Source organism: Physella acuta, unplaced genomic scaffold (genome assembly GCF_028476545.2).
Source record: "Physella acuta isolate Inbredline_101_S28 unplaced genomic scaffold, ASM2847654v3 ptg000130l, whole genome shotgun sequence".
In the NCBI taxonomy this organism is placed as follows: Eukaryota; Metazoa; Mollusca; class Gastropoda; family Physidae; genus Physella; species Physella acuta.
In genome coordinates this window covers 129472-147296 of record NW_026731649.1, presented here as the reverse complement: position 1 = coordinate 147296, position 17825 = coordinate 129472, and the positions used below count along the sequence as shown (strand labels likewise).

The 17825-nt window shown below is 40.3% G+C and overlaps 1 protein-coding gene across 2 annotated transcripts in view; it reads left to right on the top strand.

Moving 5' to 3' along the window:
- Nucleotides 1-17825, top strand: part of LOC131935049 (paired box protein Pax-8) — a 137173-nt gene that overhangs the window by 27232 nt on the left and 92116 nt on the right. For both annotated transcript variants that reach the window (XM_059291332.1, XM_059291331.1), the window contains exon 2: nucleotides 6475-6660. In XM_059291332.1, coding sequence (XP_059147315.1) covers nucleotides 6475-6660 — 186 coding nt within the window. The remainder of the gene's footprint in view (nucleotides 1-6474; nucleotides 6661-17825) is intronic.

Sequence of the window (17825 nt, the reverse complement as noted above, 5' to 3'; positions counted from 1 at the left end):
TTTGTTTCTTGTACATCTTTATGTGGATTTGTTTCTTGTACATCTTTATGTGGATTTGTTTCTTGTACATCTTTGTGGATTTGTTTCTCGTACATCTTTATGTGGATTTGTTTCTTGTACATCTTTATGTGGATTTGTTTCTTGTACATCTTTATGTGGATTTGTTCTTTATACATAAGTATATGGATTTATTTTCTGTACATATTTAAGTGGATTTGTTTCTTTTACATCTTTATGTTGATTTGTTTCTTGTACATATTTATAAGGATTTGTTTTTTGTACATGTTTTTGCACATCTTTATGTGGATTGGTTTTTTTTTTTTTTTACACTTTATGTGGATTTGTTTTCTTGTTCATATCTAGTGAATTGTTTTCATTTACATCTTTATGTGGATTTGTTTTTTTTTGTGTACATTTTTATGTGAATTTGTTTTCTGTACTTTTGTATGTGCATTGTGTTTGCTATGGAAACTGTGAGTCTTTAAGCTAAAATGTAAACCTGGGATTTAATCGTTTCTATAACTTGATGATACCCAAAGTCTCTGTGTAATTCTTCAAGCATGTCCCAATACAAAGGAACAGGTTGTATACCCCTAGACAGCATCAAGAGACATGTTCAACTTTTTTTCTTTTCGCATACTAATTTGCAAATATTTTTTACATTAAAATAAACGTGTAATTGTATTATGATATGCAGGTTTAAAATTATCATGGTTTGTTTTATAGATACTGATTGGATAGATTAGTCAATAAAAAAAAGAAACAGTTCAGAGACAACAACGTAGTAATTGTTTACTGATTAATGATTATGAATTTAAAAAAAAATTGTTTATTAGTGTGTGTGTGTGTGTGTGAGTGAGTGTGTGTGTGTCGCGTCTAGTTCCCGTCGATATATATATATATTTATTGTTTGGCTTTACAAGACTACGTGAAACGGTTGACTGACTACGTTCACCTGTGTGTAGTTGACCATGTGACCACTGACCAACCAATCACAGCAGTTCACTCCATGGGTCGCCTCCTAGCCCGGATCAATGAAATAATTAACATGATTATTGATTTTAAGGCATCGATTAAGAATACCTGGAGTAAAAGAACAAAACGCGATCCCAAGATTACCCGTGTTGTCTCCCCTTAACTTACCTCCCCTGTCGCCCATACACAACAATCTTGTCCCCCTTTGATGTCCGGGCACGCTTTTGTCCCACTCGATACCTACGGTTCTTCTGTTCTCGACAGACAGATAAATCTGGTAATATATTCATACTTTAATACACCCCCATAAACCATAATAAAAAACACCCACCCCTTTTCCTATGAAACCCCCCCCCCCCCCACCCACCTCTCCCCCCTATCGCAGGTATATACAAAACGACTCGATAAAATAAAACGGTTTGTACCTTTGTCCTGATCGAGACGTAGATGGTATCGAGACGTAGATGGTATCGGTGGAGATGGTATCGTTGAGCTGCTATCTATTCAATAGTCTAGTGTATTATTTAAGGCCAGGAATGAACGCGTCTTTTTTAAATGCAGGAGTAGATGCATTCGTTAAGATAAAAGTTGTTTTCTTCTTACTTCACTGCGAGTATAAGGGAAGGGGAAGGGGGAGGAAGGGGGGGGGGGGGGGGTTACAAATCTAAAGGTTGGAGGATTGGATGTCTGTAGGGGTCTTTGAATCTTTAAATCTTTATAAGTATACAGCTATAAAATGGATTAATTATATGAGATATATAAGATATATATGCATAAATTATATATATATATATATATATATATATATATATATATATATATATATATATATATATATATATATATATATATATATATATATATATATATATATATAGATATATATATAGATATATATATATATATATATATATATATATATATATATATATCTATATATATATATATATATATATATCTATCTATATATATATATATATATATATATATATATATATATATATATATATATATATATCTATATATATATATATATATCTATATATATATATATATATAGATATATATAGATATATATATATAGATATATATATATATATATATATATATATATAGATATATATATATATATATATATAGATATATATATATATAAAATATATACGTGATCTACAACATCCTGGTGGTGTTTCGATACTCTTTTGTTTACAAAACCCCATTAGCAACATAATAGTTTCTTACGTCATGGTGTGGGTGTCTCTTTACCTAGAAGGTTCTCAAATGGAATTACCTCCCTCTCCCCTCTCCCCTCCCACACACAAAAAGAAACTACCTTAACATGACCTTGACATTTCATGTATACCACCTTGACTCTACACCCCCCTCTCGCACGACATGATTTGGTTCAATGTAATTATGGTTACACATGGACCCCCCCCCCCCCCTCCTCGCTCATGACTACCCGGGTCTAATATACATCAGGGTACAGTGATGTTTAATGTCTGACTGTCATATACGTACCTACTCTAATTTAGCAACTCTCATATCGTAATAGTAATGTTTACATTCTTAAGTAGAAGGCACAACATTTGATGGTACCATGTTACCTAAAGTACTAGCGATGGTACGATAAAGTACCAATTACCATGGACTTCTAAGGTACTAACCATAATCTCATTCAAGCGTACCGAATCATTATGGTACTGACGTACTGAAGGTACCATTCACAATCTACTGCACCCACTCAACCGCCTACGAACATTAATTTGTCTGTAGATCAATGGCCGCTCCATAACTTCCGGTGTTTGCGTGGCACCTAGTTGGCGCCTCCCCTCTAATGTGTCTACTGGTGCCTTAACCTCCCTTTAAAGTTGGACCCTCGGCAGTAGGAGTTGATGAAATGTAACCGTTCATTCAGGCGAGGTAACTGTAGGACCAGTGGGTGGAAGTAATTGGTGAACTCGCGTGGATTATCTCCACTTCTTCTCACCGATCTTGTTTTGGTGGTTTAACCTACAAGGTGGGGGACAAAAGGTGTTAACGAATGGGCAGGGCATAGGTGGTGATATCTTCAACCCAGGGGTGTTGTGGTGACTTCATATGTGGGAATATTTTTTTTACAAATTTTCTTTCAACTCTTCCAAACCAAATTGTCCGAACTGGTTCATTCGCTCAATCAACAAGTTGTTTACATTCTAGAATATTCGGTTATATCGTGGGGGAGGGGGGGGGCATTCACCTTTACATACTGGTCTTGTTTTGACACATTAGTGGGGATTAGCGGAGATTAGCATAAGGTCTTTAATGTAGAATGTTAGATAGTCGTTGGTGCTTTAAGTTGGGTCGTGTTTTTACTTAAACGTATGTTGACTTAAGCTTCTAATAGTTTAAATCACATATTTAGAGAAGCCTCTATCATCTTAAATGACATATTTAGTGAAGCCTCTAACAAAATAAATTGCATATTTAGTGAAGCCTCTTTCAACATAAATCATATATTTAGTGAAGCCTCTTTCAACATAAATCATATATTTAGTGAAACTAAAATCACATATTTAGTGAAGCCCCTATCAACATAAATCACATATTTAGTGAAGCCCCTATCAACATAAATCACATATTTAGTGAAGCCCCTATCAACATAAATCACATATTTAGTGAAGCCCCTATCAACATAAATCACATATTTAGTGAAGCCTTTATCAACATAAATCACATATTTAGTGAAGCCTCCACTCAACCACATCACTACCTGACATCTCAGCACTTATCCTCCTCCCATGATGCATTTCGACACATACTCCCCCCCCCCCCCCTTTTCACCCCTTGTACAGAAACGCGAGCCGAAATTAAAATTCTTCCCCCAATTATGCCATGAAGATATGTCCCAATTTTCTGCTGTACGGCGACCGTCTATGTCCTGTTCGCCTTTCAGACGAGTCGAGGGCACCGTCTTGTAACACGGCCCGACTGGCGAAACTTTTGTCGTGTTCGCCACGGGGGTTCCGTGCACGGACATTAAACTCTGCTTCTTTTATTGGGGAGGGGGGGATTATTTATTGACTTAGAGGGGTGGGGTGGCGGCTGTTTTTTTTTCTAAAGATGACAAGGAGAATTCAGGATTTGATGTGTATTGTGGATTACTTGGAAAGGGTTAGAATACTATGTTGGAATGTTGTTTGTACGGAACATGTTACGAAATGCGGGGTTTGAATACAAGTTTTATGATGGGATGGTTAATATCGGGGAAGTTAATTAATTGTCGATAATTGGGCCGTTTAAGCTCTTCAGTTTTGTATGGCTAGAGTATGTTTGACATCCTTGAGTCCACCCAGCTCTGATGGGTACTCGGCATGTCAGTAGGACTTCCTGGTTCTACCTAGCATAGCTTCCGTAGTGTATTTAAAAATCAGCATGGTCATTGTGATGTTATCAGATGCCGGGGTCTAAAACGCTTATTCACTTTTTAAAACAATGGGTGCCCATAGTGATCTAAATAGGATCTATTTGTGAATAAAAGCATCAATCGATCAATACAAGATTTTAAAGCGCCATTTTGGCATTTAAACTTAAACCCAACACATTTTTTTTAATTAGCCTGATATATAATTAACCTAATGTATGTGGTTTAATTTCGGCAATAAAACGTATATAATTGGACGAATTAAAATGGCCATTTAAAAAGTTAATTAATTACTGAATACTGGGATGGATTCTCCGTGTCGTCATCATGAAAAGGTCATGACGTCAGTTGTTTGATGGGAAGGTCACAATAAATAGGATGTATGAGGTCACCAGTAAAGCACATGTTTTAAAAGTAATTAAAACTATTTCAATTACTAACAGAGGCGTATCCAGGTTTTCGTTGTAGGGGGAGCGAAAAGAGCAAAAAAAGGCGCCGAATTTTTAACACGTTCTATATACGTGTATATATATATATATATATATATATATATATATATATATATATATATATATATATATATATATATATATATATATATATATATATATATATATATATATATATTATGCTGACGTGTAAGAGTACATTATTGTTGGAATAATATTATTAATATTATTGATAAAAGGCTATCTTTTATTTATTTTATTCACTGAATGTACTGTTTACTAATTATAATTTTTAATCAACTATTCTCCATTACTATATTAAGTCATCACGTTCATTAGGTGCGCAATGGTTTTAGTCATGAAACTTTATTGTACATTTTTAAAAGTACTGAAAAAAATGCATGAATTTATAAAGTGCAATATGGTCGGTAAAACACGGATATTCTACATACTGCCTTTAATTTATTTGCGGAAAAGCTAGGGGTTTTATAACAGGCGTAGCAAGAGGGGGGGGGGGGGGAGGGTGGAAATCGAAAGTTTGAGGGAGGTGGGAGGGTGTAAATCGAAATTTTCCGCCAGCGCTCGGAAAGGGCGCGATTTGGCGCTACGGGACAGACTGTGAGCAATATGCCTTTATGATTACATTTAAATTGAGTTTATGTTGAGTGTTGTGTTTGTTTTTTCGTTTTTGTTTTTTCTTTGCGTTCGTTTGTGTTGTATTTAGTTTTGTTCTGTTCCCAACTTGGTACATTTAAAAAAGATTTACCGTGTGTTGTGGTTGTGGTTGTGTTGTGGTTGTGGTTGTGGTTGTGTTGTGGTTGTGGTTGTGTTGTGGTTGTTTTGTGTTGTGGTTGTGGTTGTGTTGTGGTTGTGTTGTGATTGTGTTGTGGTTGTAATGTGGTTGTGTTGTGGTTGTAATGTGGTTGTGTTGTGGTTGTGGTTGTGTTTCGTTTGTGTTTGTGTTTGTGTTTGTGTTGTGTTTTAGTTTGTTTTGTTCTGTTCCAAAGTTGGTATATTTTAAAAAGATTTACCGTGGCGGAGCACGGGATGCAGCTAGTAGATATATAAAGTAATTATGTGTGAAGTTTTATGTAGAACATTTTCTAATTCAATTATTCGTAAGCAAATACATTATACAGTTGCCTTAAACTTAACACCCCTCTAAAAAGTTTCCAAAAAGGCGCCACTTTGCTGAAAATGGCCAGAGGGGGAGCGGCCGCTCCCCCTGCTCCCCCCCTGCGTACGCTACTGATTACTAATGAGACAATTCAGAGCAGTTTCGTATGTGTGTTCATTTAATTGTTGGTAAGTTAGACGTTCTAGTAAAATTGATAGCCTATATATACTATTGTTGATTATGCACCTTTTTTTTACCTTAAACTTCATTGTGCAATCAGATGTAAAAAAAAAAAAAAAATGACCTGTGTTTTATCGTCAAATTAAGTATGCAATTAAGAATAATTTTAACTTACCTGTATTTTTACCTATGATTTAATAATTTATCTGTAGAAAAAGTATCTATTTTACAATTCTATTGACAATTCACCTGTTTTATATTGGTAACGGTGAAATCGGTAAAAAAAAATGATTATGATGGCACACCTTGATTTGATAACATAACTTACGTCCAACCTATTTCCCCCACAGAAAAAGACATGATCTACGCCGCCCATGAGGAGTTTATGCAGCAGCTGCACCACGTCATCCGGCACAATCCCAACAACAGCAGCAGCAACCACCATCATCAGAACAACAACAACAACAACAACCAGCAGAACGACAGCAACAAGAGGAGGGACAATGAGGGGGAGGACAAACAAGGCAACGATCAGGGTAAGGTTGTGTTTGTTTGTCTGTCTGTGATCGTTGTCAGAATACGTTGTCAATGTTCATTGTCAGTGTTTGTTGCAGGGTTGTTTGGGAGGGTTTGTGACAGAGTTTGGAAGGATTTGTGTGTGTGAGTGATTTTGTACAATAGCCACAGATAAACAAGTGAATAGATTAACATAAAAAATATTCGAGATTAGAAAGGCACCTCAATTCTTACAGTATTTAAATTTGTATATGTTTTTTAAGTCAAACTTACATTTATAAGTTTTCCATCTTTATATTGCTGTATTTTGAACAAGTCCCATGGTAGACAACCGTGTCTACCCTGAACAAGAAAAGTAAAATACCGGTTGCTTCCCTTAGTTTAATTCTCAGGAAAATATAAACCCAAAAAATAATTTCGTTCTTTTCTCCTTTTCCCCGCATTCTAAATTCATACATATTTGTTACTAGGTATTACTAGGGGTAAACGCATAACATAACCGTTTTATTGACATATAAAATTGTTTTTATAATCATCACATTATCCACTTTCTAACAGTTTCGCTATAGCTCTTTCTTTTATTAGTATCAACAACTCACAAAAAAAGTGGTTTCGTCATTTTCTTGTTTAAATTATTATTTATTATTTTCTTATGGTTTTAAATTATTATTTTTTTCCTAGTCTGTCATCTACACCATTTAATTCAATAAAAACGTTAGGCGAACACATTTTACCGTGTTTAATCGGCTGCTGGAAATGTAACCCGTGTTTATGTAAGAATAAAAATGATTTCGTTTAAAAATTGACTTTTTATTTTACCTGTTTAAAATTTCAACCGGACGATGTTCATCTAATTACTTGACCAAAATCATAATTAAACATTTCCCAAGTTGTAAGTCTTTGATATTCGATTAGCCGTACCCCCACGTTTCCTAATCATCTCTTTGTTTACTCCGACCATTAGGGTCATGGTGTAACTGCACCCTGCCGTATGATTAACGCGATGACTGTCGCGGTACGGCTAACCCAACTGTCCTATTAACAGCGCATTATTCACACTGACCACAAAGCGTATCTATCTGTTAGGGTTCTGCTTTATCTCCCCTGTGATTATAATTTAATGCCACGCCTAGCATGCATGCATCTTCACCACCCCCTTCCATTCAGTCACAGCAACAAACACAGAAAGTCTTACCACATCTATTATAGAGACGCTAGGCAGTAGTTAGTCCCACATTTAAAGCCTAACCAACGAACCATTTCAAAGATTTGTGGGTTAGTTTTTAAGTTACGTTCGCGTTATGTTACGTTACTTTTGTTGGGTTACTTTCTAGAAGCTTCGAGATTATGTTGATAATTTTTTTTTCAATGCCGTTTTATTTACATGTCAAAAGTGGTTGATTTTTTTTCTCGTCCAAAGATGCTGTGTTTTTGTAGGCTTGTTCTATGCCGACATTAATAACACATCAATCGTGTTTCTGGCCGACAATAGGGACTTATCTTTGGTCATATTGAGTCGCTGTTGAGTGTGTGTCGTGGCGACACGCCACTCACGACATCTCTGTAGCAGTGGTTCTTGTGGTGGGGCCGGTAGGGGCGATATAAAAATAAAAACAAGGAGAAATGCGCAAACTGTTAGCGAACCAGTAAAAAACCTCATTGCACAGCTCGCCTCACAGCCGCCGTCATTAGCCCGCTCGTGACGCCAGCAAAAAACGCGAACACAGGAAACGATCAATAAGTAGGCGGGGCTAAAAGCGTAGCCACGCCCGCGCGTCTTCCATCGCGTCAGCTGCAGTCGAGCAGCCAACCGCAGCCGTCGAGAGCCAGCACGAGGGGGCTGGTCTTAGTGGGTTGTCTCGCATAGCGCGGACGTCACAGTATCATTGATTCGCTAAGCCTTGGCAAGCTTGCTGGGATCAACGCGGGGGATAATCTAAAAAATAAAAATATGCATCAATCCTCGATACATCCCCAAGAAATTTTTAATGTCTAAATCCTAAATCGTTTGTCTATGGGGTTTATGTCCTGTCTTTTAGGTATATTCTTAATGTATAAATAAACCATTTAAATATTTTACTTAAAATCGATTTGACGTGTACCCATGGTGTCTATAATTTATATTGCTGGTATAACGTGTATGCTATTTCTTAAAGCCAAAGGTCATCTTGGTGTAATGACTAGGTTTGCTATTAAAGTCTGGCCACTGCTGTTGTTAAGGCTTTATGTCAGTACTCATTATTAGGCTGTGGACATAGTCAGCATTAAGGCTGTAGTTTGTGGTAGGATTAAGAGAATTTAAGACTCTAGTCAAAGTTAAGAATATGGGTGCTTGGGTTAAATGTGTTAAGGTTCAGGCTTAAGTCAATGTTTTAATGATCTCTTTAGTCACTATTAGTCGTCTAGTATTTCTTCCAGATTTTTTTCTCCGGGGGGGGGGGGGGGGCATTTGATATTTTCGGGGGGGGGGGGTCTACATTTTCTGTGGGGGGGGGGGGTGGACACTAGTAAAAGTATATGTTAATATAATGTTATATATTAACTATATGTTAACCCCCTAAGAGGTGCCTGGAAGAAACTCTGTTGAGAACTTTCGGAGGGAGGCTGACACTGGTACAAGTATATATGCTCTATATACGTTCTGTTTCATCGGGGGGGGGGGGGGGGTTCTTTGGTTAAATGTAATGTGGAAATGTTGCGGTACTAATCAGACACATCAAGATTAAGTTGTTTTCTATATTCGCGTGCTATGACAGTGTGGCTTACCCAACCACACGCGCTTACCCAACCACATGTGCTTTATCAAGCAAGTGATATACGAGTCAGGGCTAGGGTTAGTGTAAATGTCGAAATGACTGTTCTTGTGATAGTTAGCTACAAGAACGCGTTCCGTTACGGGTGCAAATACCGGAACATATTTAATGGACCTGAATGCGACAAAGATTTATTTGTTTGCTGGTCTGCCAGATATACCCTCAATTAAAATATATATAGCGTGAATTAGGGCCTGGGTTGGAGAGTTACCACCCCCCCCCCACTCCACTCACACACACTTCTCTGCTTAAAAAAAAAAACTACTTGTAAATTATCAGACCACCTACAAGGCCTACTTGAAACTGGTGTTAATTTATTTAAATATTGCCCCTAAGAGGAATGGGTAGCGGCCTATCTCGATGTTGCCCGCTAGTCATATCTTGCCTCATATGAGGTCCTCCCCCCCCCCCCCCCAATCAGAGGTGTCGAATTAATCGCACATTCGTCTACGCTGCCGATCAGGGGGGGGGGGCGCTTGAGTAGAGTTAGCTTAGGGTTTGGATTACGCGGTTTAAGATTAAAGTTTTAGCGCGATCTTAAATCTCCAGTGTGAAACACGCAGCTGACTTTGTGTGGGCTGTAGGTTTTACTGTGTCGGTGATGTTGTTGAGTTGTACAGATGACGGCGTGGTTTTGGTCGATAGTTTGGTGTTGGGTGTTGGGTTGATGTTATTGTGTTGGTTGGTGGTGGTGTTATGTAGGTGACATCAATAAACTGGACTACCCTCACCCCCAATGTTCTAGTCACATGACTCCCGACCAAGTTACAATAAACCATCCGTCTTCTGACAACTGAATACGTGTGGTCTAGTGAGCTAGCACAGAAAGACTCGACCATTGACGTGAAAAGTTCAAACCTTGTTCTTTGTTTTATTTATTTTTATTTTATTTTATTTTTTTGTGTGTGTGGAGCTAGCGTTACACAACCACCCAACAGAACCACCCATCAGAACCACCCAACACAACCACCCAACACAACCACCCAACACAACCACCCAACAGAAGCACCCAACAGAAGCACCCAACAGAACCACACAACAACCACACAACCGAACCACCCAACCGAACCACCCAACAGAACCACCCAACAGAACCACCCAACAGAACCACCCAATAGAACCACACAACAGAACCACCCAAAAGAACCACCCAACAACCACACAACCGAACCACCCAACCGAACCACCCAACCGAACCACCCAACCGAACCACCCAACCGAACCACCCAACAGAACCACCCAACAGAAACACACAACAGAAACACACAACAGAACCACGCCAACCACACAACAGAACCTCCCAACAGAACCATCCAACAGAACCACCCAACAGAACCACCCAACAGAACCACCCAACAGAACCACACAACAGAACCACCCAACAGAACCACCCAACAGAACCACACAACAGAACCACCCAACAGAACCACCCAACAGAACCGTCCAACAGAACCACCCAACAGAACCACCCAACAGAACCACCCAACAGAACCACCCAACAGAACCACACAACAGAACCGTCCAACATAACCACCCAACAGAACCACCCAACAGAACCACCCAACAGAACCACACAATTACCCAATAGAACCATACAACAGAACCACCCAACAGAACCACCCGACAGAACTACACAAACAGAACCGTCCAAATTTGCCCGACTCAACCGGTAAACACAATAAATCACAACCATTTTAATCTAACTAAACCAAACCAAACAGATTACTACATACCAACTTTGACATGTCTATCAATAAACAAAACCTATGGTAAAATAAAACCTAGTTAATTCCTGTAAAAATCCATCTTCAGCTCTATCAAACGCACATGCCTTGAACTAGAGATTCAATACCTCAGTGTAAGACTCTACGCTTTCTGTTGGGGATACATCCGCTCCTATATCAATTAAAGAGGATCTGAAGATTACATAAAAAGTGATCGCTATTTTTACAGCTTATAAATAGACGCAACGGCACAACCTGTTACTTCCCCCGGTGAAGTGATTTCCCTTTGTTTCAAATCTTTAGCTCCCCTAACAATCGTCAACAAAACAAAAACAAAAAATGTGCACTTTCGATTCTCCGATCTTTCCCGGGGTTTTATGTAACCGCCGTTTTGTTTTTCTAGTTAATTCACTTTTTAAAGTCATAAAAAGACGAAATTGAAACGAATTTTTAGGTCGGATTCTATTTTAAAAACCTGAGTCTCTGGTGGAAGCCAGGAAGCGATCCACCAGCTCGGTGGCTCCATCTGTCGGCCGTTTTGTGGCCCAGACACAGTTGTCGCCCATCCCTCCATTTTCCTCCCCTTTTCTTCCATTCTGTCCTCTGCAACAGCTTTTGCCTACCCATTTCATTGAAGATGGTGAACAATTAATCCGATCAGTTGGAAAAGATAAAAATAATTTATACCCCAGGAGTCCTTAAATTGACCATTGTTCTTAAAAACACATGAAAAAAAGAATAGAAGACCTTGATCTATTTATAGAAGACGCCAGTGCGACTTTGAATCCCGCGAGCACCAAAGCTGCACTAAAAGACACTTCCGGGTTTTCTCGTTTTAGTGACCCGTGGTAGAATGGCGTTTTATTGGTGTATGTCGGTCTAGTTCGTCACGTGATGGGTCTGCTGGTCTTTTTAGTCACCAGGTGGGTCATGTGGGTCATGTCAGTCATAATATGGGTCTTGTGGGTCAAGTCAGTAACAAAATGGGTCTTGTGGGTCATGTCAGTCACTTGATTGGGTCGTATAGGTCCTGCTGAAAGATTTTTGTTTGGATCAGTTTATTGTTGGGGTTCCAGTTTGTCCCAACACGACCAGCCTAGATTTAAACCTATGCTCCCCCCTGAGCTGCTTGACACCGCATAAGTTGTAACCTGCCTACCTGACGTTTTGTTGAACTAACATACCCTTTGTACGCAACTTCAGATCAGCGTCCCCACACAATACAGGCTGCACACAGAACCGTAACCATTTATCTGAACCCTAACCATTTATCTGAACCGTAACCATATATCTGAAACCTAACCATTTATCTGAATCCTAACCGTTTATCTGAACCCTCACCATTTATCTGAACCCTAACCGTTTATCTGAACCCTAACCGTTTATCTGAACCCTAACCGTTTATCTGAACCCTCACCATTTATCTGAACCCGACCACCATGGCAATGCTAATGCTTAATCCCCAAAAAAAATTGTTGCAAAATGTTGTTTCGTGAACAAAAACAAACGAAACACTTTTGAATTCAGTGTATATTTGTACAGCTCAATCAGTGCCAGAACTTTCTCCCATCTGTATATGTGTCGTGCTGTGAATTACATGTCCACAACTTTCTCCCATCTGTATATGTGTCGTGTCGTGGATTACATGTCCACAACTTTCTCTTATCTGTATATGTGTCGTGGATTACATGTCCAGAACTTTCTCCAATCTGTATATGTGTCGTGTCGTGGATTAAATGTCCAGAACTTTCTCCCATCTGTATATGTGTCGTGGATTACATGTCCAGAACTTTCTCCCATCTGTATATGTGTCGTGGATTACATGTCCAGAACTTTCTCCCATCTGTATATGTGTCGTGTCGTGGATTACATGTCCAGAACTTTCTCCCATCTGTATATGTGTCGTGTCGTGGATTACATGTCCAGAACTTTCTCCCATCTGTATATGTGTCGTGGATTACATGTCCAGAACTTTCTCCCATCTGTATATGTGTCGTGGATTACATGTCCAGAACTTTCTCCCATCTGTATATGTGTCGTGTCGTGGATTACATGTCCAGAACTTTCTCTTATCTGTATATGTGTCGTGTCGTGGATTACATGTCCAGAACTTTCTCCCATCTGTATATGTGTCGTGGATTACATGTCCAGAACTTTCTCCCATCTGTCCATCCCAGCCTCCCCCTCACCAGCGTGTCCAGCCACCGCCTCCATGAACTGACCTTTACATAAGTCCGTCCAATTCTCGGGAACGGACCCCAAAAATGAGCCCCCAGATCCGGGCTGTGAAATCTCGCCCTCGCCAAATTGGCTTGATTTCATTCAATTAGCCTCGGCCAGAACGGGCGAGACCTCGCGGCATTCAGGCGAGGGGGGGTGGGGCCCTTGGGTTCTTTTGGTTCCACAATATTAGGCCCCCGTCTCCCTGAGATGACAGCCCACCGCGTCTCGCTTCACTGGCTCGGCAAATTGTCTTCATCAGTCAGGGTCCGCCTTCTGTGGTGACATGGGCGTCTAAGAATCTTCTGGCGTCTTTTAGTTCTTAGTGGTAAAAATATAAGGGAAGTAATCAATATCTTAGCTGTAAGTTGTTTCCCTGTTGCAACCAGCTTCTCAAAAGTGTGTATGTTATCTCCCTTTGATAATTATTATCTGGGTTGTCTCCCTTATGCAAGTTCTCTCATATCTCCACTTATCTCCCTTTCTGTTTGCCCACAAACTCATCCACAGTCTAGTTGAGAACAGCCCAGACATCGTAACCAGGAGAAACCTGTGTAACACGTCCAGAAAGGTTCACATTTCTTGAGGGACATCCTGAATCTTACTACACCACATGAGGCTCATTTTGGTACTTTAGTTGAGAGGCATTTTTGTATATCAGTTAAGAGTTAAATTTGTAGGCCTACATTACTTTAGTGCCATGTTTCTGGTAGGTCTACGTCATTTATCGAAAGGATTCGTGTTACACCGCTTGGGGGGGGGGGGGGGGGGGGTATTCTATTACAGTCACTTGAAAAGGTGTATAGCGGAGCCTAGGGTATTGTAACTGTAAGTTGAAAGGACGTACATCGAGGCTTACAGTTTGCCAACATTGTCCAACACCCAGATGATACGGGCCCGTCACATAGGGGACCACACACTCACTCGAGCCCGCCTCGTTACTTATTCATTAATAAACTCGCGCTTGCAATCTGTGGTCCCATTGTACGAGTTATCTCCCCAACACCGCTTTTGTTCCTCCGCTGTTTTAGTCGAATCATATCGGAGCATCACACAGCTGAAATATTCCTACGCCGCTTGAATCCGGACTACTTGCGGTGATCGCTTATAGCTTAGTGCTGTTTATCTGTCTATTAATTATGATAGGGGCTGGTTGGCGAACAGCGGGAGACAAAAGCCCATGTGAACTTCAAAGAAATTTAAATGGTTTTAATTATAGTCAATTAATTAGTCCTGAGAATTAATTGTAATGTATCCCACATGGTTTGGTGAAATTATGACTAGGTAAAAATGGCAGCTGGTTAGGGGGCCCTAACTACTTGAGGGCCCCCAGCTGCGTGTTTAGAGTGAAGTGGAGATGATAATCAGCTGTTTCAAGCCTCTCTGTCAGTTGTGAGTAGTAGTCACTGACAGAGTTCAGGCAGACGTCAGAATTGCTGTAGACGTCACACACCCAGCCGTACACGTCACAGACCACGGGTACCATCACGTGACTGTCTTATAGCGCCCTCTATCCAGGTAGTTCTAGACATGGATTAGCCCCCCTTGCACCTAACCTGGGACGCTTGCACCTAATCGTGGACGCCATTTTGCAGGTGTAGGCTACTTTCAGCATCGAGTTCAAGAATTGTAACAATGACGTTACACTATGTACTCGAACTTCCGCTTGCTCAGCCGACCGTGAAAAAAAAAATTCTGCAGCTTCTTCGTTTTTTGTTCTTAACTGTAATGTTTAATGGGATGGACAGGGTTGTTTGATTTTGGAATTTTCTCTCCTAGATTAGTTGCTATCCTAAGGCCTAAGTTGTCGAACCTCATCTGCCCTGGGATTTGAACACGGGATTCTCCGGTGTAGCAACCATGAGCTTTACCCGCACGACCACGCCGAAATTTGGCAATTTTTTAAATTTAACAATGCAGAGTAAAGTTGTTTCTGTTATCAGATGAGACTAGGGGCGTGTATAGCTCTTTAGTTAGTTATCGTTTTAAATTGCACATCAACAAAAAGACATGTATTCACTGGAAAACTGGTATTGTATCATTTTAGTCACAGACTTGATAGATATTTTCGTGAGTTAGGTTTGAATGGAAATACAACACTGATTTCGATCCTGTTCAACAGCCTTAGTGCTTGAACCTAGCAAGGTTTGAATATTTGGAATGGTAGGTGAAGTAGAGTTTACCGACTCAGGGTAGGGCTTAGACGCTTTTTTTTTCTTGAGAATTTGAACATAGAAACTACACATATGTTATCCTATCAGTTACTTGACCTAATCCTGACTCCCACGCTGCTTCCTCCTACATAATCCACCACTAATCCCCTTGGCCAATCAACCGTCCTAATCCCCCATTCAAGTTACCAGTTTTATTATACATCATATAGAAATAAACCGAGAAAAAAAAATCTGTATTACAAATAACTAGCGATAAAATAAAGTAGTGCGGGCCACGAGGCAGAACGCGAGACCGGCCGTTATTCATCTAGGGGAGGGCACCCCGGCCAGGAAGGATGGGTGTGACAAAATCCACTGACCGCTCTCACTGAGAGGATGCCATAACAATTGCCGACCACGCGACACTCTTCTTTTATTCATGGCCCTGTTAACTCAGTTTTATGTTGCCCTCGCCACCGAGGGGACACTATTTCTGTTAGACCCCTCCGTGAGCTGGAGTTAACTCCCTTCTCTGACGTCACCGGAAAACAGGAAATTGTGCCATAAATAAACGGCGCCTCGGCTGTTGTATTGTCTTGGCGGGGGCCGCGGTTTGTGCTATATTTTGATTGCTTTTTTATTCCCTTGTGTGCAAATCACTATGGAAAATTATTCCCCATAAGCCTCTCGGAGATGTATCTTCCTGGGATGTCTGGCGGTGACTACCCCTTCGACGCCCCTCATCCCATCCCCCCCTCCCCACCCCTTCATTAACACCATTGGCGGTTTCAGTCATTTGCTTATAAAATCTCTCTCGAATTTCGTGTTTTTACTATTAAATTACTTTCACTTATAAGTAGTGTATCTTAAATTTTAAAAAATATATTATTTTAGAATATTCCCATAGCATCATAACTTTTGTCATAATACTGCTATATTTGACTTAACCATTAAACGTGGGGATTTGATTTTGAGCATTTGACTTGGACATATGACTTTAGCTTTTGGCTTGTCTATATCTATCTGATGGATATTTGAAATGTCATCAAGAAATAACACCGCCACCAATTCCTTTACCACTCCGCCGACATTTCCACTTCCACTAGCCTACCACAACACCATCGCTTACACTAGCACTACTACAACTTCCACAAGCACCACCAAAACACCATCTCTGCCACTAGCACTACCACTAGCACTACCACACTTACACCAGCAATAGCACTAGCACAACACCATCACCTCCGCTAGCACTACCATAACACCACCACTTCCATCACCGCCCCACCATGACCACAAACACCCACACCCCCGACATGTTGAGATCCATCGCCCTGTAGCTGAACATTTTATCCCATTCGCTGGTTCTCACGTTCTCGCCCTTCAAACTCTGGGTGTGGCCAACCTCCTCATTAATTTTATAATCTAGTCACGTGACCTTTATGTTTCCGTCCACGGGTGCCACTCTGTTGGTTTCTGACGTCATCAGACACGTCTGACAGAAGGACAACAGCCAACTTTTTTGTTGAGTTCATTCGGTGTCTGTCGATTTTTTTAGTTTAGCACGAATTAGTACCTACGTTGAGATTTACTTTTAGGACTAATTGTCGGGACCTAATTTTGTCTACCTATTTTTGGGATCAGTGTTTGGGACCTACTTCTGGGATCAATGGTTTGGACCTACTATGGTAACATACTTTTGGGACTATTGATTAGGACCTACGTTTGTGACCTGTGACCTACTGTCCAATCACCCGACAGGTGCTCTATGATTGGTTCGATATACTGGTCACAAAATAGAAAATAACTCTGGACAGTTCTATCAGTATTTAGAGGTGTGGTGGTTTTGTTTCTCCACCATTGCTAATCTCAGTTCTCTCAGTCGTTGTGATCTAATGGTGACGTATACTAGTTCCTGGTCACTCTAGTTTCTAGTCACGTGTTTACCGTAGTACCTGTCTATGACACCTGGGTGCTGGCGTGAGGAGAATAACTTACCTGGAAGAGCCTTCAGGTTTATGCTAATTTGTAGGCTACACCTGCATTGGTTTTACTCACGTGTAGGGGAACAGATGCACTGGTCATCACATGGGTCAGCCCACGTGGCTGTGGTCATCACATGGGTCAGCCCACGTGGCTGTGGTCATCACATGGGTCAGCCCACGTGGCTGTGGTCATCACATGGGTCAGCCCACGTGGCTGTGGTCATCACATGGGTCAGCCCACGTGGCTGTGGTCATCACATGGGTCAGCCCACGTGGCTGTGGTCATCACA